General features: G+C 43.7%; 1 protein-coding gene across 3 annotated transcripts in view; it reads right to left on the bottom strand.

Moving 5' to 3' along the window:
• SNX31 (sorting nexin 31) overlaps positions 1-18163 on the bottom strand; it is a 62713-nt gene that overhangs the window by 16787 nt on the left and 27763 nt on the right. For all 3 annotated transcript variants that reach the window (XM_070043997.1, XM_030863003.3, XM_070043998.1), the window contains 4 exons: positions 16148-16238; positions 15097-15184; positions 11762-11831; positions 3478-3570 (listed from right to left, as the gene is read on the bottom strand). In XM_070043997.1, the coding sequence (XP_069900098.1) occupies positions 3478-3570; positions 11762-11831; positions 15097-15184; positions 16148-16238 (342 nt within the window). The remainder of the gene's footprint in view (positions 1-3477; positions 3571-11761; positions 11832-15096; positions 15185-16147; positions 16239-18163) is intronic.

Genomic DNA, 18163 nt, shown 5'->3' on the forward strand with positions numbered 1-18163 from the left:
TTAAGTCAGAAGGACCACCCAGGGACAACCTGGCTTTCTCCCAATCCTTCCCTGAAGCAAGGTAACTTACACCTCCCTTTCAAGGACTACGTGAGCGCTCTCTGATAAAGGGAAACCTGCTGAGACATATGCGGTGAGGGACAGCTGACTCTTGCTACTAGGTGGCAGAGGATTCCAGGCTACTGTCCCTCCCGGCCACATGTTGGACCAGCTCATTGTGCTGAAGCCCATGCATTCAGCTTAGGAGATGCGTTAAGCTGCCGGGCCTCCCTTTGGGTCAGTGGGGAACAACAGAAATGACAGGTTGTAAGTAGATGCTACCTACCTGTGTGGGTGGGGACCGGGGCTGAGCAATCTTGCCGCAGAGCATTTAGAATAGTTTCATGGCTTTTACTACAAAAGTTCTTTTTTATTATGTGGTATAAATCTTTAATTTAATTAATTTAAATTAAAATAAATTTAATTTAGTTTATTCTTTTTATAAACTAAAAAGAATAAACTAAATTAAATTAACAACTCAAGAAAGTTGTTGATGAATAAGTACTATGCTCAAAATGCTGGCTGGCATTTGCCATTCAAAGGAGGTGCACTGATATTACTGACTGTGTGAAAACCAGAGGACAGAAATCTAAAAGGATGATCTATTTGAAAATTAGTTCTGTTTTTGTTTTTGGCTGTGGCACACAGCTTGCAGGATCTTAGTTCCCCAACCAGGGGTTGAACATGGGCCACGGCAGTGAAAGCATAGAGTCCTACCCACTGGACCGCCAGGGAATTCCTGAAAATTAGTTGTTTTAAGAAGTACTTTAAAGGGACTTCCCTGGCGGTCCAGTGGTTAAGACTCTGTGCTCCTAGTGCGGGGGGTATGGGTTTGATCCCTGGTCTGGGAACTGAGATCCCGCATATTGCATGGCGTGGCCTAAAAAAAAAAAAAAAAAAAAAAAGCCTTAAAAAGATAATTTAACATGTGTAACTGCTGAAGGTATGGTTATGTATTTTCATTTAGATCAGGGTTTGGCAAACTATTTTTTTAAAAAAAGTTTATTTATTTATTTATTTTTGGCTGCATGGGGTGTTCATTGCTGCACACAGGCTTTCTCTAGTTGTGGCGAGCGGGGGCTGCTCTTCATTGTGGTGCCGGCTTCTCATTGCAGTGGCTTCTCTTATTGTGGAGCACAGGCTCTAGGCGCCCGGGCTTCAGTAGCTGTGGCACATGGGCTCAGTAGTTGTGGCTCACAGGCTCTAGAGCTCAGGCTCAGTAGTTGTGGCACAGAGTTTAGTTGCTTGGCGGCATGCAGGATCTTCTCGGACCAGGGTTTGAACCCATGTCCCCAGAATTGGCAGGTGGATTCTTAACCACTGTGCCACCAGGGAAGCCCTGGTAAACTTTTCTGCAGAGCCACGTAGTAAATATTTTCAATTGTGTGGCATATGATCTCTATCACAGCTACTAACCTCCTCCACTCTAGCACAAAGGCAGCCTTTGACGATACATGCATGAATGAGCGTGGCTGTGTGCCCATGCACTTCATTTACACAAACAGTGGCCCATGGGCCATAGTTAGCCTCTCTCTGGTTTAGAGCAAATGACTGCTCCTTTAGATTAATTTCACTCATTTTCAATTCCAAGTTTTCTTGTACATGTGCATAAAATTAAGCAATAGTTGTTAATGTGTTCACTCCATTAGCAGAACTTCACAAACACTTAAATAATGCTGGTTTTATAGCAGTATTCTCAGATGCTTCAAGAGAAAATCATTTGTTAACTTGAATAATGGTTCAATATTTTTTCAAATGAAAAAAAACCCCACACATACCCTGTCCCAAAGCAGTATAGACGAGTCTGACAAACAAGACGTATTTTAACAAAAGAAATGGCCTCTGCTTCATTGTGTTATCTTTTTTTATTCTTTATATTTGGCCAACCACTAAAGCATTGATTTTGAACAAAATGCAAAGAAAATTTAGAGGACTAAATTCATACACTCAAAGTGAGGTTTTTAAAAGACCACTATCAAAATATTATGATAAAATCAGGTAAAACATTCAACATAGAAAATAAAATTTAGGGCTTCCCTGGTAGCGCCATGATTAAGAATCCACCTGCCAATGCAGGGGACACGGGTTCGAGCCCTGGTCCGGGAAGATCCCACATGCCACGGAGCAACTAAGCCCGTGTGCCGCAACTACTGAGCCTGCGCTCTAGAGCCCACGAGCCACAACTACTGAAGCCCGCAGCAGAGCCCATGCTCCGCAGCAAGAGAAGCCACCGTAATGAGAAGCCTGCGCACCGCAAGGAAGAGCAGGCCCCACTCACAACCAGAAGAAAGCCCACGCACAGCAATGAAGACCCAACGCAGCCAAATAAATAAATAAGTAAAACATTTTTAAAGAAAAGAAAATTTGTTTTGTGGCAAAAATACAAATTTTGGTAGAGCAAAGCAGCATGGTTAAAAACGGCATTCTTACTAAATTAAGAAGTTTATAGAGCAGAAATGTCCTTAGAATTGGTAACTGTATCCAAAGTAGTAGCAATATGCTGTCCATCAAAATAGAAGCTGTAATTATAAAAATTTACAAATACACAGAGAAACTGAACTTCAAAATTTCTCAGACAAAGCTGGGGTGGAATACTAAGGGGGGAAATACTAAATCATGGCAGTATATGCTTTTTCTTTTTTGCAGCTCATCATTAAAATTCTCATGGTAGATTTTGAAGAATTACTTTCTATATCAACCTAAGTATAAATGAGTCATCTAAATTTGTTGGCATTTTCTTCAAAATCAGTGCTTTGGTGGCGAACACTGGTTAAGTATGAAGGATAAAAAAAAAAAAAACACAACACAATGAAGCAAAGGCCATTTCTTCTGTTAAAATATGACTTGTCAGACTTGTATACACTGCTTGGGGGAATGTGAGTTGGTACCATATTTATGGAAGTTTTTAAAATGGATATTTAGAAATATATCCTAAAGAACAATAGAACATGTATTCAAAGACAGAGGATGTTGGCTGCTGTGTTCAGGGACTTTCAGCCAGGAACCGTACCAGGTGTTGGGAACACACAGAGTATGTATAAATTAGACTCAGCCCTGGGCCTCATGGTGTTTGCTGCCAACGTGATTTATAGAGGCAAATCCTGGAAACAACCTGACTTCCAATAATAGGAAATCGGTTGGCTAAATGATAACATAACTATAAAATGGAATACTCTGTGTCATTAAAAATGATATTAAAGGTCTATATTAATGAACCTGGCAAAGGACTCACAATATACTGTCTGTATTTTTTAGAATCTTTAAACAATAAGCCTTTATTAATTTTATGAAAAGAAAAATCAATGAAGGTATTCTCATTTTTAAAAAGGCCCCATTTTTAGTGCTTCACGGGTTTATAAATTACAGAAACAGCTCAATTCCAGTCTGTTTCTTTAACTACCTTCCAAGAGATTTCTCTTGGTGCAATATTTCATTCACCTTAGCTTGGTTGTCTTCTTTCTGGAGAGCCTCTAATTTCTGCCTCTGCACCTCTGTGGGTTTGGCCCATTCTTTTTCAATGTCCTGTATTGCCTTAAAACAATATAAGTTGTAAAATTAGCAAAATTAACAGAAATGAATTAATCTGACAAAAACATACTCGTGTATGAAAGGCTATAAAAACAGACCCAAGTGGACACATATAAGGATTTAGCATGTTATAAAGGTTACTTTTTAAATTAGTTGGATATGGGAAGCAATTTCTCAATGGTTTGGGGACAAGTGGTAGCACTTAGGAAAGAAAATAAAATTTGCTCTTTCCCCACACCACCCAATCCAATAAACACAGATAGGTTAAAGATTCGAATGTAAAAACCATAAAAGAACCAGAAGAAAATAAAAGGTATTTTTATCTGATCTTGTGCTAGGAAATACCTTTCTAAGATACAAAGATAAAATGTCATATAAATGAATGTATAATTACATAAAAATATAAAAACTTCTGTATCTAAAACCACCAAGAACAAAACTAAGAAGCAAATGGCAAACCAAGGGAAATGACTACATCATATGTGGCAAAGACTTGATCTTATTTATGTAAAGCAACAGTAAAAATGTAAACATCCCTAATAGGAAAATGGACAAAGGATACGTATCAGCAATTAATAAAAAGGAATTCCAAATGACAAATATAGCTTCAACCTCACTAGTAGTCAAAGAATCTGTTTGCCTCTCAAATTGGCAAAGACAAAACATATATATAATATTCAGAGTTGGCAAGGGTTTGGAGAAACAGGAAGTTTCATATAGATCTGATGCAATTTAAACTGGTAAAATTTTATGGAGGTGACTTGGCATATAAATCTAAAACCACCTATAGGCATGACAAACATAGACGTGGGGAAAATGTACTGATAAGGCTATTACTACTATTGTTTGTAATACTGAAAATTTTCCAGCTATTAATAGTGGCAAACACATGTATAGTGCTTACTATGTGTCAGGCAATGTTCTAATTGCTCTAAAACAAAAGTCAATCCCACCCCCTTCCCCTCTGGTAACTACTAATTTGTTCTCGGTATCTATGCATGTGTTTTTGTTTGGTTTGGTTTGTTCATTTATTTTATCATATTATTTATTGATTATTTCATTTATATTTCAGTGAAATCATATGGCATTTGTCTGACTTATTTCACTCAGCAAAATACTGAGTGAAATACAACATGTCCATCCATGTTGTCACAAATGGCAGGATTTCATCTTTTTCATGGCTGAGTAGTATTCCAGCCAAGGAATGCTCAGAGCCACCAGAAGATGGAAGAGGCAAGGAACAGAAACTTCTTCAGCACCCTGAGGGGGAGCATGGTCCTGCCAGCACCTTGATTTCAGACTTCTGGCCTATGGAAATGTGATAGAATAAATTTCTATTATTTTAGTGCTCCTCCCCGCCCCCCCTGCATAAAGAAAAATGTCAACCCTTACAGCCACCCTATGAAATAGGTACTATTATGAAATGCCCAAAAATAGGTGATTGAGTTTAGGTACAACCAAATAATAGCTTATGCTGTCATTTAAAACTATATAGAATATTTAACAACATGAGGAAAGTCTGTGATGCATTGATACATGAAAAAATGTCAAGTTACAAAATAAGGGCATAGTAGTAGATCGTGATTTTTTTTTTTTTTTTTTTCGGTACGGAGGCCTCTCACTGTTGTGGCCTCTCCCGTTGCGGAGCACAGGCTCCGGACACGCAGGCTCAGCGGCCATGGCTCACGGGCCCAGCCGCTCCGCGGCATGTGGGATCCTCCCGGACCGGGGCACGAACCCGTGTCCCCTGCATCAGCAGGCGGACTCTCAACCACTGCGCCACCAGGGAAGCCCAGATCCTGATTTTTATAAAACAAAAAATATATATAAAACAAAAGCCAAAAGACCTTGCATCCACACTTAGGAGTCAAGAAAATGGATGTACATATGAGCGAAATGTAGTATATGAAATAAACACATCAAAAAAGTTGAGTTTATACGTATGATCGATTTAAGATTTGGGATGATGTTTACTTTTGTTTTTGAGCTCTTCCATATTTGCATATTTTTATAAGATGAAAACAATCTTACAATTGAAAAACAATTAAAAATGAATATACTGTTAGGCCCTTTTTGCTCAGCTTTGGGTAACTGCCACCAGCTAGTGTTCCCAAACTCCACCTCCCTGATGGGCTGTTCAGTTCTGTTTCCTAATCTGCACTGATGATTTAAGCAGAACAACACTGGTCTTAAAGAGAGAAATCACCTGAAGACAACTTAAGCCCTCAGCAATTTCTTCTGTACTCTTCCCTTCTTTTCCTGGCACCCAGCCTCCCTTACCCCTTTATCCCGCCTGGCCCCAGGGCAGGCTCTGAGATCAGCTTTCCATCTCATCAGCTGCATACACTTAGCCTGTGCTATGCTGCCATCATGCTTTAAAAGAGTTTTCCAGTGGTCCTCAGGCTGTTAACACCTCAAGGAAAGAGCCTGAGTCCTTTACCTCAGTTTATCTTGTCCAGTGTCTTACATACAGCAAAACTGCAGACAATTCTTTGCCAATTATCAGCACTTATTTATATCTTAGTCTGAATGTAAGTCTATGTGTTATGTCCCTCGTATCAATGAAGGACAGGTTATGCCGTATCTCCAAGAGGAGAAAGAAAAGCTGAATAAATTTTTGATGTTGTTCTTTAGGTTGGAGGAAAGGAGATGGATTTAGAGAGGAGAAGAAGAATAACTACTATTTGTTGAGAACCTGTTTTACATAAGTTTTCTCATTGACTTTTTCCAAACTGTTCTGTGGGTTAGGAACATTTACCCCCATTTTACAAATGGGTAAAATCAAGGTCCAGAGAAGTTATGACTTTCAAGACAACCCAGTAAGTAAGTGGCAAGGGTTGGATTAAAACCCAGATCTGACCACTCCACCAATCCCTCCTCCTATTGCCCAAGACACTGAATTCTGACCACGTAGGCAGCTACACACCCCAAGGCTTTCTCCTCATTGCCAACTATTCTCAAAACTGAACCTAGATACCACACCAGAATGGAATCAGCATGGGTATGAAGAAGAAAACACCTTTTTCTTTCCAGAATTCTACTTGATCTTAGAGCCCTGTAAGGACTGTTAGAACAGGGCAACGATGTCAAAGAGAAACATGGCTAAAAATACAAGGCAAATAGCAATCATGGCGGTTAGTATGTAAGTACTAACCAAAGATACATCATTCATCATTAGAAGATCTGGGAGTCTCAAACACAGAGATTTACATGTCCTACAGGAGAGGTAACATAACTGTTTTTGTTTTATACCTTTGAAAACCTTTGCCCCTGATTATGACTTCAGGAGTCATCACTCAGATGTATTATATACAGTACCTCACTCCAGGCAATGAGAGAGTCAAGTTTAGATAAATGTCTCTATTCAGTTAGATGGTTCCCCGAAGACTGGCTGATGGAGACTCATGCGGAACCTAATTTTTAAAATTGCGTGAAATCACGTAAGTCAAGGTTTTCATGAGCTTCAATCACACATACGCTAGTGCCCTCTGCAGAGGCTTTTGTAGTGAGAAGTGGAGAGCGCAGGCCTTTTTAAACAAGGCATCAGCCACTTGGCTCTGGGTGTTTGAGGCTGAGCAGAGCAAGGCCAGGGATGTGGGAGCAGATTGGGCCCATACAAGGGCACTGAGCCATGGGGGTATTGGGAGGCTAGTGGTCAGCCCACACTCCCCGTATCGTACCATGGGCCCTGATGCAGGGCTGGGCCTGCCTGGGGGAAGGGGCACCTTTTCCTAATGTGCACAAATTGTAAATGGGCCAGTGGTGGCCCTGCTGAATGTAGGCCCAGAATTGACTGAGCCTTCAGTATTTTTTAGAAAATCCAGAAACTTATACTTTTATACGCAATCTTCCATTTTGTTTAAAATGTCAAATTTTAAAAGAGAGGGGCTTTCCTGGTGGCGCAGTGGTTGAGAATCTGCCTGCCAATGCAGGGGACACGGGTTCGAGCCCTGCTCTCGGAGGATCCCACGTGCTGCGGAGCAACTGGGCCTGTGAGCCACAACTACTGAGCCTGCGCGTCTGGAGCCTGTGCTCCGCAACGAGAGGCCACGACAGTGAGAGGCCCGCGCACCGCGATGAAGAGTGGTCCCCGCTCGCCGCAACTAGAGAAAGCCCTCGCACAGAAACGAAGACCCAACACAGCCAAAAATAAATTAATTAATTAATTAAAAAAATTTTTTTTATAAAGAAGGAGGAAGGAAACACCTTGCGCGAGCCCACTTGGCTTGTGGGACATCACTGGACACGCTTGCTTTAAAAAATATTGAGAGTATTCCTTAATGGTTAATTATGATGGCACTGTTATTTATCAGAACTCCTCAGAAATTTTTCCGTTAACTTTTTATTTTTTTTTTTGCGGTATGCGGGCTTCTCACTGCTGTGGCCTCTTCCGCTGCGGAGCACAGGCTCCGGACGCGCAGGCTCAGCGGCCATGGCTCGCGGGCCCAGCCGCTCCGCGGCATGTGGGATCTTCCCGGACCGGGGCACGAACCCGTGTCTCCTGCATCGGCAGGCGGACTCTCAACCACTGCGCCACCAGGGAAGCCCTCCATTAACTTTTTAAAAGAATGATTGCTTCTCACTCACATATCCTAAGCACCCAGGACACAGTCTGTGCCCTTGGCCATTCAGTGTCTACCTAGGGAGATAACTATGTGAACCAGTATTCACAATACCAGGTGCAGGTACCATAATGGAGGGCAGAACAAAATACCATGGGGGTGGGGAGGGGGAAGGCAAGTAGGCTTCCCAAAGGAGGCAGCACTGTGGTTCCCTCCCTCCTGCTGGCCTGGGGCCCCCTTTCCATTTCTCAGTGGCTCTGCTCGAATTCAAGGAATGATAATGGCACAGGTTATTATGACATCAACTACAGTTTTTTGAAGATTTTGCCAGGCAAAGAGCTAAGGTTTGAATGTCAGTCTGTTAAAGCTGGAAGAAAACTTACTTAGAGACTATTAGTTCAGCCTCATCGCTTCACAGGGAGAAATTGTAGTTCCAGTTCTAGAAGGATGAAGTGACTGTACCAAGGTCACCCAGAGAGAGAGAGCTAGTGACAGGTCACCCAGAGAGAGAGAGAGCCAGTGACAGAGCAAGGGATAGAATGCGTTTTTGAAACTACAATTCAGTGTGCTTTCCATGAAGCCATCTTTCCCCCAGCTATGAGAGGAGGAGACACCATCGATATCTCTCTGGTTTACAACTCCTTAATGAAGACAGGTAAATATCGTATTATGATGCTAGCAGTTCTAATTCTCACTACTCTGTATCCCTGGAAACCATGCCACAGAAACAATATTAGAATTAGGTGATGCATTCTCAATGAAGGATGTGCTGGCAAATAAACCAGACACTAATAATGTATCATAATAACAGCAAGAATACAGTGGCGCAGAGCCTCAGTAAACATTTAAAATGGTAAATTATGTTCCAGCTCATGTAACAGGGGTGTAAGTACACTGAACATGGGTATACATGGATCAAAGTGGGATATGAAACGAGCTCAAAACTATATCCTAGCCATAAAAAATACCATAGTGAACATTAACTATTTCATAAGTGATATTTTGATTTGCCTTCTTAGAATTTAGAAGATTTTTGTGGAAATCATTTACTAGATGGTCTTGATCTCTTAAAAAATCACCTAAGGAGAAATGTGTGTTAAGGTTGTGAGTCCTGTGACATTCTGGCTGCTGGGGTCTGCTGTGTCTGTTCAGTCATATACCCAGGTTCTCTGCCCTGTGCTGAAAAAGCCAGGGTCCCTGTGTGGAGTTGGTGGTCTAGTGGGGGAGATATATACACAAATCATGCTCTATTTTGTCAAGCTGACGATTCCGTTGATTTTACAATACAATGGTCTTGTGTGACGCTAAGAAAAAACACTGCCAATTGAATTATAACACAGTGCCATGTGGCAGTCCTGTGCAGTGCATGAACTGCTCATGCCAGTCTCTCCCGGCTGGTAATTGCTTTCATTTCTTCTGAGGCATGTGGCAAATTCTCTCCCCTTCAGCAGCACTACTCAGCCTGTGCTAGGCAGTCCTTTTGCTTAATCTTGGTATAAAACGGATCAGTTTCCTCTCTCTGGGAACAAAAAGCACCTGGTTGTTGCTTTGCAAGAAAATGTGAAACATGGAACTGCGGTCATTTCTTCAAAGATGAACATTTGCTTTTCCAGTATAAAAGGGAACACTGCCACCCACTCTTTGCCTCTCTGTGTAAGCAATAACTCCCATTCCATGCAGAATCATACTCTACGAAGTAAGTTTAAATGACAATTAGACTCAACACATATGTCAACAACACACCTAATCCAACTAAAGGGAAAACAGTATGAACAGCTATGTATCAGTTAGCTATTGCTGCATAACAAATGACTCCAAAATAAAGACTTGCTTAAAATAATCCAATTAAAGCAATGTAATTGCTTAAAACAAAACCAGAAGTCACCTAAGGAAGTATGTACTTTTCCTCTTCTATGCTCTTTCATAAACCAAAGCATCAAAATCCAGCCTTTCACTTTTTTGCTACAACCAAAGTACTGCAGGAGGTTCTATCAATGTTTCCTTGTCCCCTTGCAAAGCTCATTAAAAGTAATGTCTGACCCGACACTTCTCCCCTCTCTTCAATTTTACCTCCTTAGTTTATGAAAAGCCACAGACTACAGCAGCTTAGAACCGCACTACATAAAAGCCACCTGCAAATGTGTTAAATCCCTTTTCTAAATCCTCCACGTCTAAGCCTACTCAATCCTTTGTCAGCAAACGTTATTTTTTCTTTTTCTTAAAAATGCAGATGGTACCAACTGCCTGACAGAATTATTATGAAGCTTAAATGAAACAATGCATTTAGAACAGTTAGTACTATGAGGGGCCCCCCAGGAGGCTTAATGCTAAGGTCATGCTGGGAATAGTTCTAGTTTCTGGAGATACAGCAGTGAACAAAATAAATTCCCAATTTCATGGAGAAATCATTCTAGTAGGGACAGAGACAGTAAACAAAAATGTTACATATAGTGAAATGGTGGAAATGCTAAGGAGAAGATAAAGCAAGTACGTCAGCATGTGGGGTTTAGTCTGAGGGAATAGAAAACCGTGGGAGGGTTTGAACAGGCCAGGAGTTCGACCCACCATTCTGCTGCTTGAGAACAAACTGAGGGATGACCTCATGGAACACCTTAAAAGAAGTTTCCAAACCTCCCTCCCACAACTGGCTAGCCAGGCCTGGGAAAGAATCAGGCCTCCGAAGATGCTGCCTCATGAGGGTGAAGAGTGGCGGGGAGCTGGGGAAGCAGGCAGGAGCCGAGATGGGGGTAACCAGGGGTGCATCACAGAGGCAGCCTCTGCTGAGCACGGCTGAGCAGAGCCTTCACCACATTAAGTCAGACAAGGAAAGGAGGCCAAACTCTAAATTTACTTTTCTGGAGACTGAGGGGCAGGGGTAAGGCAGGACCGACTACATAATTTGCAGGGCCTAGTACGAAATGAAAATGCAGGGTCCCTTGTTAAAAAATTAAGAATTTCAAGATGTGACAGCAGAGCATTCAACAAGCCTGGGGCCGTCTGAGCACGGAGGGCAGGGGCAGTGCAGCCCCACAGGCCACTTGCCCATGAGGCTGGCCCCAGGGGTGGGTACGCTACTTGTTGGTTTAGGGAAAAAGAAGATTATGCTAAAGTGAGATTTAGGGACCATGCGTGACTTTAAATTAGCAGGGATATCCTTTCCCTTCTCATGTAAATTAGCCTAGGTGATGGAGTATCAGCTGCCGCTTCGGAGAGATTGTTAGAATGGGGTAGAATTCTTTTCCCTCTAAACTCTACTCCTTTAAGAATATTCATCTATTTATATTCCATTTATTCAGTTACTGTGGTTAAAATATACATAACATTTATCATTCTAACCATCTATAGGTATACAGTTCAGTGGCACTAAAAACACTGACAATGCTGTGTAACCATCACCACTCTTTATACCTAAAACCTTTTCATCATCCCTAGCAAAAATTCTATACCCATTAAACAATAACACCTCCCCTCCTCCCAGCCCCGTGTAACCTCTATTCTACTTTCTGTTTATATGAATTTGCCTCTTCTAGGTATGGAGGTAGAATTCTGAACTGCCACACGGGTTCTGTAATGTTTTCAAACTCAAAAGGCCTATAGTATCTGGTGTTCTGATAGCTCTTGGTTCGCCTCACCTGCATGTAGATCAAATCTACAGCTGCTCTGCAGTCCATCAGCCTGGAGTCGAGGGATGGGTCCAGGTACCTGCATGATTCAGGAGCGTTCAGTTAATTCATGACACGGCTAATGGGCACACCTGGGAGTACATGCTCTGTGAAGTGGTGGTCCTCGACGCCTTGAACCAAGGCCCCCTCTTCTAGCAGAGCCACAACCCTCTGCTTGCCTAGTCTTCAACTGTCCTCCCATCTCTTCTGTTTCCTATCGTCCTCATATTGTAAGCTTACCGGGTGGGCTCTGAGAATAGAAATGCAAAAAAAAAAAAAAAAAATCTTGAAGGGAATGGTGCACATCACTGTTCACACCCAGCTCCCCTCTTGGCCACCAAGTCTTCACGCCCTCTCCCCACCCGCAATTCCTGGCATAACGATCTGCCCTGTACCCACATCTATATCACTGCTCGGTGCCCAGGCCACGTCATCTCTTGCCTGAGCTGCTCCGGTGACCTCCTCACCAGACTTTCTGCCTTGGTTGTGTTCCCTCAGTCCCACACTCCACATTCTAACTGGAGTGGTCTTTCCCAAGTAACTTTTCAGACTCTCATAGTCCCAGGAGTTAGAGCATTTATCCTGGTTGCTCCCAAGACCCCAATGTCATTTCCAGTTACATCTCTGGCCTCTCTCCCCTCCCCCACACTCTACATTCCAACCCTGTTTTCTCTTCTCTCCCTCCACCCCGAAGACCACCTGCCTCAGCAGCCTCCTTCCCGGCCTTACCCGCCTCTCCCACAAGCTTCATCCTCATGTGCCCTCCTCTGGTCCCTCCTCCTCAAGTCTGTGTTAGCAAACCCCGCCCCCCGCCCCGTGCTTCCTCAGCACGCTGAGTTTATCCTGATTGCTGCTCTGATCAAGCTGATCTTGACACCAGGTGTGAAGACCCCTTAGATCAGTGCTGGGTCCTATTCAGACTTGCCCCTCTGGACCTTGGCAAAGGGACTTGCAAATAGCAGGGCCTCATGTCTGTCTAACAGCTCTAGAGTCGTCAGCATGAAGTGAAGTTACAAGTACTGTGTGAGCCCAGTGGCATGCTAAGGACCGACAGAAACCACCAAGAGAGGGTGTGCCGGGGCTGGTCTATCACCAGTATGAAGGCACAGGTGAGCAGAATCAGGGCACTCAGCAGTGGAGGGGGCAGAGACAGTGGGATTGGCACAGACCAGGAAAAGGATGAAAATGTCGCTTGAAGATCAGCTTCATTCTAGGGGCTGGGGAGGAGAAGCTGAAGTATTCCTCCCTGTATTCCACTTAGCTATTTCACCCCTTCTCCCCAGGTGCCCTGTGTGGCAGAGAATAGCCACTGTTGCACCAGAGTTGGAGAACTCCCAGACCCACCCCAGACTGCAGCCCTGTGAGGCGAGGGCAGGTACCCTCTGGTCTGGAAGGAACTATAGCATCTTTGGAGAGATGCACCAGGGAATTCACAGACAGAGAAAAATCCCTAAAACTTGACTAGGTCTCACTGCGAGGCCTCTCCAGCTGGGAATCCCACAGCTAGTGTTAGTCAAGCGAGCCTCCCTGCTCCAACCCAATAAGACCTCACTCTGGACAGAGGGCCAGGCACCTGCGCGATCCTTTCTCCAGGCTCTCCCCTTCCAGTGACCTCATCCTCAGCTCTAACAGCTGAAGTGGGACCTCCTTTCCTCCCAGTCCCCAGGAGCAAAGGCAACCTGCCCGGATCTGAGATACAGGCTGGTGATGGGGTAGACATTTTGTCTTGCACTTATGATCCAGAAGTTATCTATCTAATGAAGACATAGGCAAAGTCCAATTTCCAATTCAAGCTTCAAGGTGAGGGACAGAATCCTCATCTCTTCTTTGATCTCAAGTTCTCTGGAGAGCCCATGGACAAAACAGTCTAAGCCCCAGGGATTTGGGGGGTGGTGGTGGCTACTATTATCATCATTATTATCATCAATATAACAATAATAAGCATGACCAAAATTGATTGAGCATATAGGATTACTTCATTTAACTCTCACTATAATCCTATGAGATAGACCCTATTATTATTATTTCCCATTTTACAGATAAAGAAACTGAGGCTTAGAGAGCTTGAATAACTAAAGTTCAGCTAAACCCTGCGGTTCACATACTCAGATCCCAGGAACAACTATGCTTAGTCACCTGTTATTATGGGCAGCTTCCAGAAGAATAACTACTCTCTAAACTCTCAGACAGAACTGCAACCTTTTCCCCTTCTCAGGGCTCCATGCCACAGGTTTTGACCATTTCTCAGAACACTTTTGAATAGCAGTATATGAACTTCTAGCCTTGCTGGGAATCTTCTTCCAAAATTCAAAGCCACAGCCTGGAGCTCTAGCAAGGCATCACAAGGTCAAGATATCTACTATTCCTCGATGTCAACATGCCTTTCTTTAAAAACCTCTGTGTTCAGATTACAGATTAACTGGGCTGGGCAAAGAGTGAGCCAAAGAAGCCATCCAATACAGCCACAGTAATAAACATTGGGAATTACAGATTCATTCTCCCATTCCCCCATTGTTATTTTGTTTGTTCTTCAGAGGACCCCTTGTTTCTGACAGAAATAAAAGTATTTTCTGCAAAGATACTGCAGATTTTTTTCCTAGATTGTGTCCTATCAACCGAGGAAAATATGTCTGGCTCTAGTAAATAAGCATGTATTGCTGGAATCCTTTAGGAATATAAACCAAATATGTAGAGTTCAAATTCACTGTGGGGGAATTCCCTGGGGGTCCAGTGTTTAGACTCTGCATTTTCACCGCCGGGGGGGGGGGTAGGTTCAATCCTTGGTCGGGGAACTAGGATCCCACAAGCTGTGCGGCATGGAAAAAAAAAAAAAAAAATTCCCTGCAAATCAGCTGAGTCCACTCACTCTTTGCCTTCAGGGAATACCACAGTTCAACAGATAAATCAGACTTGCTTGTAATCATCAACAAAGTCCTTCAATTAAATACAGTCAGTCCTCTATTCCAAAGCAAACACACGACCTATAATTCCTCACCATTACCTGCTTCAATCCCCAATCCCCCTACCCACAGCCTTACCTTCATGGCTGCCACCCTCATGATAATATCCCTCAAGCTTTTAACTTGAGACCAGTGAAAGTCATCCTCAACATCCTGTTCTTTAGGACAAATGTTCTGGTTCATTCGCTCCTTTCTCCTCTTCATTGCTTTCCTGGACCTTCCCCAAGCTCCTGAGCTCCCTGGAGCTGTCAGGCTGTGAGCTGGATGTGGGAGATTCTGACAAGCTCTGATCTGCAAAGCTAAGATATCCTGAGAAACCTTCTGTCACAGTAAAAGCTTACTCACCACTTCCTGAGTCCAACCTTGAAGTTTTCCACTTCAGAACTGCGAAGGCTAACATAAGGGAGTTCAAAGTCCACCAATTTTTTAATGACTAGAGAAAGGGAAAAGAGTCTTATTGGTTGAAACAGCACAGATAGTTTTCATACAGTGCAGTGCTTTAAAATGATAAAATAGAGCATTACTATTGGAAGAATAATTAATACTGTCTTGCATTTATATGTGATTTTTAACTTTCTGAAGTTCATTTAAAAAATAAGTAGCATTTGATCCTCATAAAAGACCAATGGCTTGAGTAGGGGACATTTTCACTGTGATACAGATGAAGAAACTGGGATTCAGAGAGGTCCAGTGCCTTCTCCAGCACAGCACAGCTCCTGGTGGCCAAGCTAACTTCCACCTCCAGATCACCTCCCCACAGCTTCTGAGGACATATGTAAACTACCTGAAGACAACTGATGCCATCTCACAACAAAAAAAGTTGTAATATCTAGAAATGCACTGTAGAGAAAAGCAAAAGCTATACGAAACAATGTCATTGGTCTCTATCTCACTGCATGTATGTATTTTTAAAGAACCTAAGAACTTATTTATATCATCCACATTTCATAGCAAATATTCCTTAACAAGGAGATATTCCTTAACAAGGTCTGATGGGATCTGCTGATGCCCGGAGTCCAGCACTCCATCCACAAGGGGGTTGTGGCGTGGCTGGAGAGCAGCCGCCAGGGTGCAGGGATAAAGGTGCACCGGACGGCAGCGCTGGGGCTCAGGAGGCACGAGAGGAAGTGTGGTTACTGGAGAGAACTGATGTCTTCTTCCTGACCACGCTGCCCCTCTGGAGCTGCTCAGCCCCAGCTCACCTTGAACAAAGGCACAGCCCGCATCCCCAAATGTCCGGTTCGGGGGCCGAGAGTCGTAGTAGAGACCACACACTGGGGCGTTCCCCTGGGGGGGGTGACTGGCCCCTCAGCTGCAACCCCGCACCTCCTGGCTGAGTGCCTGCCCACACCTGCCCACCCCATCTCAGGCTGCCTGCATTTCCTGCTCTCCTTACCAGACAGCTTGCCCTCTTTGTAAGACCGAATGAGAAATAGTCCAAAGTATCCCAGCAGCTCCTGACACAGTCCAATTTTGTGTGATACCACCTTTAACCGAAGATGAGAAAAAGGAGGGAAAAGTTAGGAGTGTCCGCCTGTAAATATCAATAAAAAGAGCTTTAAGGGGCCAGTGGAGAGTAAGAGAAATCTTTCCCGAATCTAAAAAAGGTATATACTCATTTTAGAAAATTTAGAAATTTTAAAAAATTACAGTGAAAAAAATAATAATCAGTCCCCCCCAACAATAGACATGAACTGGCCCCAGCTGAGACTGGTTTGTCCCATCTGGGATAAGGACTCGTCTCCCAGATTGGTTTGGTCTCTATTGTCCACTGGAGGGCAGTAGCCATTCTCCAGGATCATCAGCCCTTCTGTAATACCTGCCCCTGGGGCCCACACTCCAATCTACCTTCCCTGGGGGCTGGATTACCAGATATTGGGAAAAGGGATGTTCCCCACCATTGGCTGGCATATAAAAGTGTACAGGCTAATGTCCGCCTATGACACTCCAGGCCTGCTTCTCTCTGATGTCTGCTGTGATACTCAAGTCTAATTGGTGTGGCTTTTGCTCAGTGAAACCTCAGATCCCGGGCACAGGCTGCCCTCATTTCATATTCCTCGTTGACCTTTACCTCAAACAGCTTTCATTTCAACACCAGTGTTTTCGTTTTTACCAACTGGTCATGAGGCTGTAATCTCGGAACATTTCACATCCATTCACCCTCCCTTAGTAGGAACATTCATGCTTCCACAGGCTCTTTCCCTCTCCGCTCGGCCAGCCCACCCCCTCTTTAAGGCTGGGTTTCTGTGACTTCTTTGCATGCCTAGTCTGAATTCGCTAGATCACCTCTGCAACCCTCTGCGCGGGGGTCCACCTGTATGGCTCTGTGCGTGAGCTGACCCTTTGACCATGGCTCCAAGTTCTCAAGGTGGCAGTTGTACAAGGCTGAAAGGGGCACTTTCTTGTCCGAGGTCTGTAAATTACCTTGGGAGACAGTCTGATTAGGTGGATGGTATGAGTAGGTGTTCTCAGTATAGCTCTGAAAATAAAGAAGAGCCTGGGAACTTTTCACAACTTTTCCTCGATGTTTATCCCCATTCTCCTTTCTACCTTACTCTCTTCCCCATGCCCTTGCGAAACAAAAACAAAAACAAAACAAAGCAAAACCCTGAACCAAAACACAGGGCACCTCTGTGTGTGGGGCTGAGTGTGCCCCAGGGGTAACAGATTGCAAAGTCATCTTCTCCTAGAGTAAATATGAACCCATGCCCACTCAAATTAGATTTCTCTCTTCTCTGACTCATTCAGTGAAAACAGCAAGCTTACATGCCAAGGAAGAGAGAGGAGTGGGAACGGAGACACTTTCTATAATTTATAAAGACATAAATACAGACACCTTTCGAGGACGAGGAAGCAGTACAAAAAGAGACACAATAGTATTTCCTTCTTAGCAAATGTTAATGATGCTTCAAAACACGAACACCACCGATACAACTACATTAGCACAAATGCACAGAAAGCAAAAACGAGATTTTAGTTTGTTGCTGGTCCTTAAAGGGCCCATCAGGATGGCTGGAGAAGCAAAGTGAGCGTGGTGACAAGTATGCTTGAGAAGATACGGACAATAATTTTTTTTTTTTTTTTTTTTGCTGTACGCGGGCCTCTCACTGTTGTGGCCTCCCCCGTTGTGGAGCACAGGCTCCGGACGCGCAGGCTCAGCGGCCATGGCTCACGGGCCCAGCCGCTCCGCGGCATGTGAGATCTTCCCGGACCGGGGCACGAACCCGTGTCTCCTGCATCGGCAGACGGACTCTCAACCACTGCGCCACCAGGGAAGCCCCGGACAATAATTTTTAATTACAAAATGTACGTTACATTTTTATGTCAGCTAGAGAAGTTCCCAGCCCCTGGAAGAGAATTCACATCTGTGCCTGGCCAAGTGCTCGCTTTACCTTATATAGAAACTCCTTTA

The sequence above is a fragment of the Globicephala melas genome, chromosome 17, assembly GCF_963455315.2.
Source record: "Globicephala melas chromosome 17, mGloMel1.2, whole genome shotgun sequence".
NCBI lineage: Eukaryota > Metazoa > Chordata > Mammalia > Artiodactyla > Delphinidae > Globicephala > Globicephala melas.